This window comes from Microcaecilia unicolor, chromosome 9, assembly GCF_901765095.1.
Source record: "Microcaecilia unicolor chromosome 9, aMicUni1.1, whole genome shotgun sequence".
Taxonomy (NCBI): Eukaryota; Metazoa; Chordata; class Amphibia; order Gymnophiona; family Siphonopidae; genus Microcaecilia; species Microcaecilia unicolor.
In genome coordinates, this window is record NC_044039.1 from 142,409,970 (window position 1) to 142,422,562 (window position 12,593).

At 43.3% G+C, this 12,593-nt stretch overlaps 1 protein-coding gene across 7 annotated transcripts in view; it reads left to right on the top strand.

Annotated features, from left to right (window-relative positions):
• The window catches only part of RPAP1 (RNA polymerase II associated protein 1), a 118,782-nt gene that overhangs the window by 41,743 nt on the left and 64,446 nt on the right, over nt 1-12,593 (top strand). For all 7 annotated transcript variants that reach the window (XR_003943311.1, XM_030214101.1, XM_030214100.1 and 4 more), the window contains exons 9-11: nt 795-893; nt 7,292-7,393; nt 9,143-9,310. Coding sequence is in view for 6 of the 7 variants with exons in the window: in XM_030214101.1 (XP_030069961.1) it covers nt 795-893; nt 7,292-7,393; nt 9,143-9,310 (369 nt within the window). In the remaining variant the exon portion in view is untranslated. The remainder of the gene's footprint in view (nt 1-794; nt 894-7,291; nt 7,394-9,142; nt 9,311-12,593) is intronic.

The following is a 12,593-nucleotide window of genomic DNA, read 5'->3' on the forward strand; positions in this document are numbered from 1 at the left end:
GGTTTCTTTGTAATACTACCTTCTTTTCTCCTTCAGAGAACTTTAGACCAAGTTCCTGAAGATGATCTTCCTCTCAGGCTAGCCCCTTGGAAGTTATCTTTGAATCAGTGATATCTAACCCTGAATCATAAGTTACCCTTCATCTCTTCAAGACCTTTGTATAAGTACTACATTGGGTCATAGGTCTGTTCCCTTTAACACTGCTTCAGTGTCCTTGTTGGGGTTGATATTCAGCCAGCGGTGGACAGCATTTTGCTGACCGCTGCTGGCGTTATACCCAGAAATTCAGTGCTTGTCCAGGCTTCGACCATTGAATTTCTGGGTTTATGGAACTAGCTAAAGCATAGCCAGTTAAGTGCAGTATTCAGCACTTAAACTGGCTATGAGGCACAGCATAAAGATAGGACTGAATTTTATGTGATCCTATTTATATGGTTACCTTCTCTGGTTAAGTGCTGAATATTGGCACTTAACTGGCCATGTGCCGACTTTTCCCCCTGGAATGCCCCCAAAATAGCTGGTTTTGATATAGGTACTAACCGAACATTTTCAATGGCGCTAACCTGTTAAGTGCTACTAAAGATGACTGGAACCCTAAACAAGCAACTTAACCAGCCCGGAACCGTTTCTGGCCAGTTCATTCGCTTTGAATATCGACCCGTTACAGAATATGTAAACATTCCTTGTATATAGAAACTCATTTGAAGTACAGTCTGGGAATGAATGATGAGGAGCTCACAGTTTGAAGAACTGAGGTGCTATTGTATAACTATTTCTTTTTTTTTTTTCAACAGGGGATGCAAGCTCGATTTAGTTTGAAAGGAGACTTGATTCCTCCGGATGCAGATTTACCTACTCATCTGGGTTTACATCATCATGGAGAGGAAGCAGAGGTATGGGACTATGCTAGGGTTATCTGAATATGTATAGTACAGAAAGAGTACACGCTCACCTTTGGTCTGTTTCTAGAGGTGGGGAAAGGATCACTTACAATATAATAATTATAAGCTGTTAGCCATGCAAGTTAGGATTCTGATCTCCATTCACCTCCTCCTTCTCCCTATTCCTTTCTGTTCCCTCTCTTCTCTCACCTTCCCTTTACTTCTCATCCAATTTGTTTTCCTCTTCTCTGTTACTTTACTTCCTGGCCCGAATGGCGCCTCTGTGTCTCTTACATCTGCTTCTTGCTGTCACCTCTCTTGCTATCTGACCCTATTTTTTCTTTCTTCTGGCAGGTTAGACACTGTTACCCATTACCATCTACTCCATTAACTTTGCCCTTAGATCACAGAGGAGGAAGGGAAAAGATGGAGGTCTTTTCAACACCACAGATTTCCTCTGACAGAGGCAGCTGCTGAATGTTAAATGTAGGTGGAGGAGATATGTGCCATTAGTGATATAATGTGGGGACTGTCCTGCCTTCCAATTACCCAGAGCCATTTGGTTCTGACAGCTGAGAACCAGAACATAAATTGTAGCACACATTTCCTGGCTATTAAGAGCTTAGATTAAACAGTCATACTTGGTAGCACTGAACGAGCATATGTCTGACTCAAAATATTTTTTAAAAATTCACATGGTAGGGCAAATATTAGAAATGATATCTTCCATTACATAGTTTTCCACTATTCCAGAACCTGTGGGATAGCTGACCATTAAGCAGCAGGTGGAGATACAGAACTGAAAACTGAGCTGAGACATCTCTCTTGACATCCAGTCCAGGTCCTCGCTATTTTCTATCTCTAGCAATTGGATGGAAACACTTTTCAGACTCTGATTCTGAGTGATTTGCTCCTAGTCCAGTTGGTCAGCTGGTCCCCTGTTGAGCTTTGCGAGTGGCTTGAGTCTGGAGTTCTTCAGATCCCTGCCTGGTCCCTGCGAATGTACTTCTTCCCTCCCTTCATCTTTCCCCTGTTTTTCAGCACATCAACCTTAGAAAAAAAAAAAAAAGGAGAATGAAAGAGGTTTGCTGGAGAGCGTGGGACATTCCTGGGCTTTTCTTATCTGTGGTAAGACGTGGAGACTGTGAGCTTGAGGGGAGCAGCCAGCAGTGGTAAGTTTGACTAGTTTAATTCAGAACTGCTTGGAGGGTTGCAAATTCTACTTTGTTTAGAGGAGGGATCCTGACTCACCCTTTGGAACATGTTGTGCTCTGCTTGTGACAGTTGGGGTGAATGGTGACTCCTGTGGAGGCAGTTGAGTGGCTTCCTGCAGTGGGACCTGCCGGTCGTCATAGGGTTGTTGCAATGTGTGCATGCCTGGAATCTTGCGGAATGTGGAAGAAATGGTCGGCGGCAGCGCATCTTCAGATTTGGCGCAGCATCTTAATATACCGGAGTCTTTGGGCTCTCGACAAGGCTGGTGCATAGTTTGATGCAGGAGAGTGCATGAACAGGCGCTATGGCAGTGAGGAGCAGCCTCTGTCTGATCACGCCGGGAGCACAGCTATCATTTTATAGCCTTAGGGCATGACAGAGCATTCAGCTGCATTGGGACCTTTCTTTTTGCCAGAGTTTATATTGCTCTTACACCAGGCCTATTTACTGAAACAGGAACAGTTGCTGCAAGGTGCTTCAGTTTCTTGCCCCGCTGTCCCTCTGGCTCTTAAGAGATCTCGTTTAGACCTCAAGGAACGAGCAGATGAGACTATCTCTGCTTGTCCCTCCTTATCTGATGTGGCTTAGGTCTATGCAGAGGAGCCATCATTGAAGAAGCTGTTAGAGAGGGGGATGATCCGAAAGTACGGAGGTTATTTCATAAAGAGGAGCTAAGTACTCTTATTTCTCAGTCACTGGTGGTGCTTTCCATTGAGGTGCCTTCTGTTTCAGCATCAGGAATTTATCTTTGTCGATCACGAGTGGACTTAGAGGTTCTTCTAAGTCTTTAGCGATGCATCCAGACATTCAGGACCTGATAAGAGCAGAATGGGTCTCACTGGATGTGGAGCTGAGAGTGGGAAGAGCCATGGTTCTTCTCTACCCATTGGTTCCAGAGAAGAAAGAAAAATTGCAGCTTCCTATGGTGGACACCCTTGTTATGGTGGTGACAAAGAAAACCACTTGCCAGTGGAAGGGGATATTGTCCTGAAAGACATACAGGAAAGGAAGCTAGAAGGCTTGCTGCAGGGCCGCGGAGAGGGAGAGTGGGGGGGGGGGGGGGGGCAAGATCCCCCCCTGGCTCAACCATAAGCGTTGCTATGGGGTGGTACAAATGCAAACCAGCATTAAATTCACCCCCTGCCCAGATCAGTATCTCTTTTGTCTTTCCCTCCTCTCCTCAGCAGTGTTCCTGCAGGCTACTAGCAGCATCAAAAAAGAAAGCAACTTGCTTCTGGCTGGCGTCGGAAGTGTTCCCTCTGCTTTGTCCCATGTCCTCTGACACATCTTTCTGTGTCTGCAAAGGTGGGGCACACAGCAGAGGAAACACTTCGGATGCCAGCCAGAGGTAAGTTGCTTCTTTTTAAATGCTGTCAGCAGCCTGCAGGAACACTTCCAAGGGGAGGAGGGAAAGACAAGAGAGATATTGAACCGGGTGAGGGGGGAGGCACCAGTGGTGGTCAGGTGTGGGTGCAGTGGAAGTGGCGGAGCGTGTTGGCAGCATCAGGCAGGTGGGGGGAGGGGGGCATTGTGTCTCTCAGCAGCCCTGGCTTGCTGAAACAAGCCTTTGAAGTGGCCTCTTTAGCCCTTCAAGCGACAGTGTGCAGCGTTCGTGGCAAGAACATGCCTGAAGTGGCATCAGCAGTTTTCAAAACAAGACAAGTACCAAAATGCCCATCTGGAAGCAGATTTGGCCTGCTTGAATGCTATTTATGACATGTTAGGGTTGCGGCCCGCGGTATGTCTTTGGCCTTCATGGTATATTGGCAACTCTAGTTGTGGCATTGAGCAGCGGATACAGCATCAAAGTTACGTCTAACTGTCCTTTTGGGGCAAGTGGCTATTTGGAGAATATCTCAGTAACTGGAGGAAACTAAGCCACAATAGTTGCCGGAGGATAAGCAGAAAGACTTTGATCATCTGTCTTCAGAGAGCGCTTGATCTCTCTTTTGAGACAGCAGACAGTACTGGCCTAGTTGTCGACAGTATGGTCAGAAGTCCCGCTTTCAGGCACACCAATCTTTTGTGCAGACAGGAACTCCTCCTCTCAGTCAGCTAGAGCAACTAATTCCTCCAGAGCTTTGCAGTGATGCGAGGTTTGTCCATTCTTCTCTTCCTCTGGTGGGAGGACATCTTCAGGAGTTTCGGGTTGAGTGGTCCAAAATCATGTCAGACCAGCGGGTTCTGGATATTCTTACAGAAGGTTAGAAGTTGGAGTTCTCCCGTCTGATCGCTCTTCTGTTCTTGAAGTCTCCTTGTTGAAAGGGAACCAAGGTGGTTGAGGTTAAAGCCACCTTTCTGGAACTCCGAGCCATTGTTTCAGTTCCCCGAGCCGAACAGGGACAAAGCAGGTACTCCGTCTGCTTCATTGTCCCAAAGAAGGAAGGCACTTTTTCTCTGGTCTTGGATCTCAAAGGTCTAAACCTCTGCCTCCAAGTGGCCCATTTTCACATGGAGACACTAAGAGCAGTAATAGCCTCAGTTGAATTTGGAGAATTTCTCATTGCCCTCAGTCTCAGGAAGGTGTACTTGTATATACCCATATGGCTGCCACAGCAGAGGTTTCTACATTTTGCAGTGCTGGGCCATTGCTTCCTGTTCAGGGCTTTGTCCTTCAGTCTCGCCACAGCTTCAAGAATTTTTCGAAGATGGGGTTCTCTATGTTCACTTTTCCATTCTTCTGAAAGTGGTCTCGGCATTTTTTCTCAACCAATCTGTGGAGGTTCCATCCTTTCGCAGAGAGGACAAAGAGGCTCAGTATTCTTCCTCGAAACTTCTTGATGTGTGTAGAGTTCTCATTAGATATCTGGAATTCACAAATGAGTTTCCCAAATCGGATAGGCAGTTTGTGCTATTTGGTAAGCAGAGGCTTGGCTTCATGCCTTCCAAAACCACAGTTGCTAGATGGCTGAAGGATGCTATCGTGTTAGCTTATTTGCTTGCAGGTAAGCAGGCTCATCAGGCCTTGAGGGCTCATTCTACAAGGTATACAGTGACATCCTGGGCAGAGACTACCTTACAGTCTATGACAGATGTTTGCAATGTTGTGATGTGGTCAATGCTGCATACCTTTGCCAAGCACTACAGGTGAACATTGTGGCCCCCTTGGATGCCAATTTTGGGGCTTTGGCAGGTTCTGGAATAGTGGGAAGCTATATAATGGAAGGTGAAATTAGGTCTTACCTGATAATTTTCTTCCTATTAGTCCTTCCCAGTATTCCAGAGGCCGGCCTTCCTGCCCGCCCGCCCCCTGCCCGCCCAAAGTTTCTGAGATGTTTAATCGATGTGAAATAATGGGTCAGATATCGACTGTCACCTTGCATGGTGCTTCTTGCATATCTCTTGCTCTCTACAGGTTGTACAGAGATGAGAGAGGCCCACACATGTTTGCTTTTCTGGATAGTGTTAGGTTAGCGAGTTGTTTAAGGTTGTTGTGCTTATTCTGAGTTTCTCCTTACTGTTTGTCTACGTAAATACTGAGTAGCTTCACTGGATATGTCTCGGCTCAGTTTTTAGTTCTCTATCTCCACCTGCTGGTTGATGGACACAACTATCCCACAGGTTCTGTAATAGTGGGAAGGACTAATGGAAAGACAATTATTGGGTAAGACTTAATTTTTCTATGTAGTTGTCTAGACTTCTTTTGCAGCTTTCTTAGGGCATTGCGGCATGGAATGGTTATGGGTAGTGCATGATGCTCTGTCTGTTCGGAGCTTTCTGAGCCCTAACCCACAGATCCTCTGAATTCTCCAGTTATCTTAAACCCATCTTGGACATGAGCTCCCATTATCTAAGGGGCCCTCTACAGCTCCTCATAAACCGATACCCTCTCTTAGGAGACCCACAGAGGTCAAGGCAACCCTCAGTTCTTTGCTGTTTTCAGGAGGAGCTCCTATATAGCTCTCTCCTTACCCCATCAAATGGAAAAGAGGTGCTCCTCTTCAGTATCCCCCTATCTCCATAATTACAGCATTGGGGGGGGGGCACGCCCAAGTTATTCCCTACAGATAGACTCTTCACTATGGGATATATAGAAGGTGTTGCGTGCTTCCCTCTCCTTGTTGATATAAGCTCATTTATAAACCCAATCATTCGACCATCGAAGCTGTCACTTTTTCCTACAGCCCACGGTAAACAGTAAGCTTCAAGCTCGGAGTTTTTCACAAGCACTTGATCAATAGGAACCATGTCTCTAGCGATGGATATTTGACTTGACCCATCTACTGTTTTTATCACTGGGGTCCCTTCTCTCTTGACACCACAGGGCTCTCAAACCCACCATGTATATAGTGGCAGTCCTTTGATGCTGGATCATCTCAGACACTAGATTGAAGGAAAACCCCTGCCCTTCAACTGAAGTAAGCCAGCCTCAGCTGTGATCTAAAGCTCCAGGCCATTGTCCTCACAAGGCCCTCCATTTTATGGCTATCACAGGACAGGCAGCTTTCCCACAGATGAGGGTGTTTTTCATTGACAAACTTTTATCCTGGATAGACAGGGACTATGCTACAACACATGATGTAATGCAAACAGAAATGAGCAACAACCACAAAAATAAATGTTATTCCTGATGAATTTGGGAAAAATAGTCCTTGGGCTCTTTGTGACAAAGTAGGTTCTAAGCTGCAAATTATTTTTTGCCTTTTACATCACCCAGAACCCTTCAACCTTTGGAAACTTCCACAGCTGTTGGCCCACTATGATTCAGTTCTCTTATTTTCCATCACAGGTCACAATCTAGCCAGAAGGCTCTGAAAGTTTCAAGTTTCCAAGTTTTATTTAACATTTGCTATATTGCGCATCAAGCAAGGTCTGGGCAGTTTACAACACTAAATCATGAGAAGTGAAGGAGAAAAAAAGAGAGAGAGAGAATGGCAAGTGGGAGCTACAATATGCTATAGGACAGAGAGATATGAAAGAAATAAGAAGTAACTGATTCGCTGTCTGCTATGTCCCGCATATGTTCCTCTCCCATTTAGTTGTGATTGAAGACACGTAGGGCTGGATTCCAGCTCTGATTCCCATTTAACTGGAAGTGCAGAGAACCAGGAGGAAATGGCCAGGCCAATAAATAAGACACAATACTTGCTTTGAGCTTTAAAAACCGTTGATTGGATAGAACATGCTCTTGAGCAACCATTCTTAGCTCATGCACAGGATTATTAACTTGAAAAGCCATTCTTTTTTTTTCCTAGAGGGCTGGTTATTCTCTCCAAGAGCTCTTTCATCTGTCCCGGAGTCAGGTGATTCAGCAGAGGGCGTTAGCACTACACGTTCTAGCTCGCATTATCCAAAAGGTAAGTTAGAAGAAAAGAGTTCAGCATATAGATGGTGAGTACAAGAGAAGGGAGGAGACAAATGTGGAGTTCTGGTATTGTCAGTGAAACTGCCAAGACATTATTATAGAAATTTTCTTTGTTTCTTTATCAGCGCTGAAACAGTGTCAATGGTTAGATTCTGTTTTAGCTTACATATTACTAGCCCTTAACTGTATGTATAAGGCTTTTTAATTGCATCTGTGCAGTATAATATTACAACATAACACCTGGTCATTTTTTTTTATGAATGAAGAATGCCTACTCCTTCTGCTCGATGTTTTTTTTGTTTGATAAGGTTTATGTTGGCTATCAGGTTATTTACATAGACCCATACCCTCTGTTTACATAGACCTACTCCCCTACACACAATCTGACACATTTACATATTTCCATGTACTCATCCTTTCATCAAATTCACCAAATTCCTTTGACAGTATCATAGTTATTGATTACTTCTGGACCATGCTAGCATTAGTGTTCATACGAACATAAAAAGTGCCATGCTGCATCAGACCAGTGCCCCCGTGAGCCCAGCGTTTTCTCTCTGACCAGTCCAGGCCACTTGAAAGAACTTATCCTAAATAGGAAATCCTATTTCATGTTGCTCACTTCTTAGAAGCAGGTGGTGAAGACATCTAGTCCTGTGGGAGTTAATTTTATGATGGGGTGCCAATATGAAAAATCCAAAAAATTGCCTTTTTATAAAGCAGCATAAAATATAAAACAGGAACCTAATATCAGCCTGAATAGTGCGCAGTGTTCTCACACTGATTTATACCTGCTTTGAAGAAGCTGTTTATTTGTAAATATGTTGCATGCAGGTACGTGCATATTTTATAAAATACGTATTTACATTGCAACTCTGCCCTACTCCACCCAGACTCCATTCTGGGAATGCTTGCATATAGTTCACATAAAAGTATATGCTATCTTTTTGGTGGGGCTACTTTTTACATGTGTATACCCTAGTGCAGTTTATAAGAGCCCTTTTCTGCATGTAAAACATGCTGTACTTGGGAAAAGGTTTTGTCAACTTATTGAAGAGGAGAAAAGAAAAAGGATCCACACACCTTCCACAAAGAAAATCGAAGAAAACCAGCAGGGGTGGAAGTGGGAGTGTTCCGAATGACCAAGGCAAACAACTAAAGAGCAAACGAAAGTTTATTGCCAAAGATAAACTGACCTAAAAAGACCCAACACAGGCTGTGTTTCGGCTAAAAAGCCTTCCTTAGGGGCTTTAAGGGTTTAAATCGGTCATCTTCACAAGAGTCAGACATGTAGATCAAATGTGCTCTTGAAGTGTGAGACCACTTGACTGAGAAAACATGTATCTACTAGCATGGCGAGCCGTCCAAACAGCATAAGAAGTACATGTTATCTTTTTGGTGGGGCTAATTTCTACAAGTGTATTACCCTAGTGCAGTTTATAAGAGCCCTTTTCTGCATGTAAAACATGCTCTACATGGGAAAAAGTTGTAGCATGTTTTCCCCATAGTAGTCAGTACTAGAAACTTATCAAAACTGTTTATTAAATTCTGACCTCATTCTTTGATATCAATTTTCATAGTTTAATTATGCATTGACTGAAAGAATACTTCCTAGAATTTCTTTTAAATTGGCAGCTAATTATCATAGAGCATCCCGTACTTTGTAGTTTTCTGTAATGAGGATGTATATTGGGGCTGCTTTCTCTCCACAGATATTTTTAGCATATGTTTTTTCTCACAGGCCAAACAGGGGGAGTTCAGTTCAACACTGAAGGGCAGTGTACTGCGTTTGCTACTGGATGCTGGGTTCTTGTTCCTCTTGCGGTTCTCTCTGGATGACTCCATGGAGAATGTGATTGCAGCCTCTGTCCATGCCTTCCATGCTCTGCTGGTATCTTCTGAGGATGAGGTAATAGAATGGATCTGTCCTCATGATTGTGTTAGAGCAATGGGGGCTGCAGGAGAGTATGATAGCAGTTGGGTAGCCCAGAAGCTCCTCGTTTTGATCCCCAGGTTGCATCTTCTACTCCTACCTGGAGGCAACATTAACAGCCTTGGCAAAGGAGTCCATGGTCATCATTATGGGCAAACACCAGTGGCCAAATTTAGAACCCATAATAGGTTCTGGAAGGAGCCCTGGTGCATAGCTCCCACCAAAGGAACATTGCAATGGCCAGACTATAGAAGCAGTGGGGGTTGGGCCTGTTGAAGTAGAGGAACACTCCCCAAGTAGGTGAGAATGAGAGTTTATGGTACTAGGATCCCAGCACTGGTTCTGTTCTGAGCTGGACTTACAGAAGAAATTAACTGGTACAGCCTGAGCTGAAATAGAGACGTTTTGGGTGTAGGCCATCTGCCTTTTGGGGCTGGCAAGTTTGAGCACCTTGAAGATGATTCAGGTGTGCTCAAAGTGGGATGGAGAGGAGGAAATAGGATTGCATACCTGTAACAGATGTTCTCTGTGAACAGCTGGATATTTCAGCCACACAAGTAGTAACGTCACTGGGTGATGGCACTGAATTGGAGAGGATTCCAGGCAGCGAAGTCTCTAGAAAAGACTTAAACGCATGCATGGGATTCCCACCAACTTTAACCGATACTGTACCTTCTACTGTACTGCATTATCCTCAGTTCATACCTTAACACAGTTTAAGGTTGGAAGGAAGGGATTGTGTGGCTGAAATATCCAGCTGTCAACAGAGGTCACCGTTACAGGTATGCAACTCTGTTCTCTCCATGGACAGCCTGTATATTTCAGCCACACAAGTGGAGACTAACAAGGTAAATGTTGGTCTTAATAAAGTTTTTAGTGATATTCAAGGAAAAGCATAAAGAGCGACCTGAAAAGTTTTGGCAGTGGTGGTGAGTTGAAGTGTTTAGAATCACTTGTCCCAATATAGAGACTGAAAAGCTTGGGTGGTCTGAAATCTAGAGGTTCATGAAAGCAAGTATTGTGGACCATGTAGCTGTCTTGCAGATATGGTAAAAAAAAAAAAAAAGTACCAAGGGCCTCCAGGAGTGGCATAGCAAGCAGATCTTTACTCTCAGACCCGACATGGGCCATGTTTCAGCATCTATGCCTGCGTCAGAGGTCTATTGGAATAATACAAATGTATACTGAGAAATAAAGACAATTAAAACAACTTCTACATACATAAATATTGTGCAGTCATGCTACAAAACATGTAGTGAAGCAAACTCCATATAGAGTGACCATAAATATCAATGATGACATAGAAGAAATTATTAATGAGTCATAGCCAACATGGATTTAGTGAAGGGAAATCTTGCCTCACCAATCTTACATTTCTTTGAAGGGGTGAGCAAACGTGGATAAAGGTGAGTCTGTCACTATTGTGTATCTAAATTTTCAAAAGGCATTTGACAAAGTATCTCATGAAAGACTCCAGAGGAAATTGGAGAGTCATAGGATAGGAGATAGTGTTTTACTGTGGATTAAAAACTGGTTAAAAGATAGAAAACAGAAATTAGGGTTAAATGGCCAGTATTCTCAATGGAGAAGGGTAGATAGGTGGTGTTCACCAGGGGTCTGCGCTGGGACTGCTGCTTTTTAGCATATTTATAAATGATCTAGAGATGGGAGTAACTAGTGAGGTAATTAAATTTGATTATGACACAAAGTTGTGCAAAGTTGTTAAATCGCAAGAACATTGTGAAAAATTACAAGAGGACCTTTTGAGACTGGGCATCCAAGTGGCAGATGACATTTAATGTAGCAAGTGCAAAGGGATGTATGGGGGAAAGAGGAACCTGAATTATAGCTGAGTAATGCAAGGTTCCATGTTAGGAGTCACAGACCAGGAACAGGGACCTAGGCGTCATCGTTGATGATATGTTGAAACCCCCTGCTCAGTGTGCGGCGGTGGCTAAGAAAGCAAATAGAATGTTAAGTATTATTAGGAAAGGAATGGAAAACAAAAATGAGGACATCATAATGCCTTTTTATTGCTCCATGTTGCGACCGCACCTCGAATACTGTATTCAATTCTGGTCACCGCATTTCAGAAAGATATAGTGGAATTAGAAAAGGTGTAGAGAAGGGCGACGAAAATGATAAAGGGGGTGGGATAACTTCCCGATGAGGAAAGGCTAAAGCAGCTAAGGCTTTTCAGCTTGGAGAAAAGACAGCTGAGGGGGAGATATGATGGAGGTCTATAAAATGAGTGGAGTGGAATGAGTAGACGTGAATCACATGTTTACGCTTTCTAAAAATACTAGGACTAGGGGTCCCGCAATGAAGCTAGAAAGTAGTAAATTTAAAATCAATCTGAGAAAATATTTCTTCACTCAATGTGTAATTAAACTCTGGAAGTCATTGCCAGAGAGTATAGTAAAAGCAGTTAGCTTAGCGTGGTTTAAAAAAGGTTTGAATGGCTTCCTAAAGGAAAAGGCCATAGACCATTATTAAAATAGACTTGGGGAAAATCCATTCCTTATTTCTAGAATAAGCCATACCTGAGATTGCATACAGATAAGTGATACTCAGTCACCTCCGTTATTAAGGAATGATAATACACTAGTAGCTATATTATCTGAGTATATGAGAGATGTGAAGATGTGCAAAACGTTGTTGGCAATAAGGATTATAATTATAAAAAAGAATTAAAAAGTAAAATAAACAAAAAAAGAACACTATACATCCTTGCACGTTATACCACAGCACGGAAGGTTGGGGGCTGTCGATGATTATAACTGTCACGGAACAAAGGCTCACCTTATTGGTGACAAGATAGTTGCCTTAGTGACTGTATGAGACTTTCCTATAATTAATTAACAACTATTGGCACTGTTGTTGAGAATTCTACCATTTGTGTGTTTTGCATATATTCAGTTTGTATTGGTAGATTATCGCCATTTGAATATTGACAGTATTTCTAGAATAAGCAGCAAAAAATGTATTGTACTGTTTTGGGATTTTTCCAGATACTTGTGACCTGGATTGGCCACTGTTGGAAACAGGATGCTGGGCTTGATGAACCTTCGGTCCATCCCAGTATGACAATACTTATGTACTTAAAACAGGGGGGATGCGTTTCATCTTAGACCTAAGGACCCTGAACAAGGACCTTGTATAAATTTCTGGTCAAAAGTTCATGACAGTTTTCTGGGCACCCTTCTCCCCATGATTCAGGAAAACGATTGACTGTGATGTCTGGACTTAAAGGATGCTT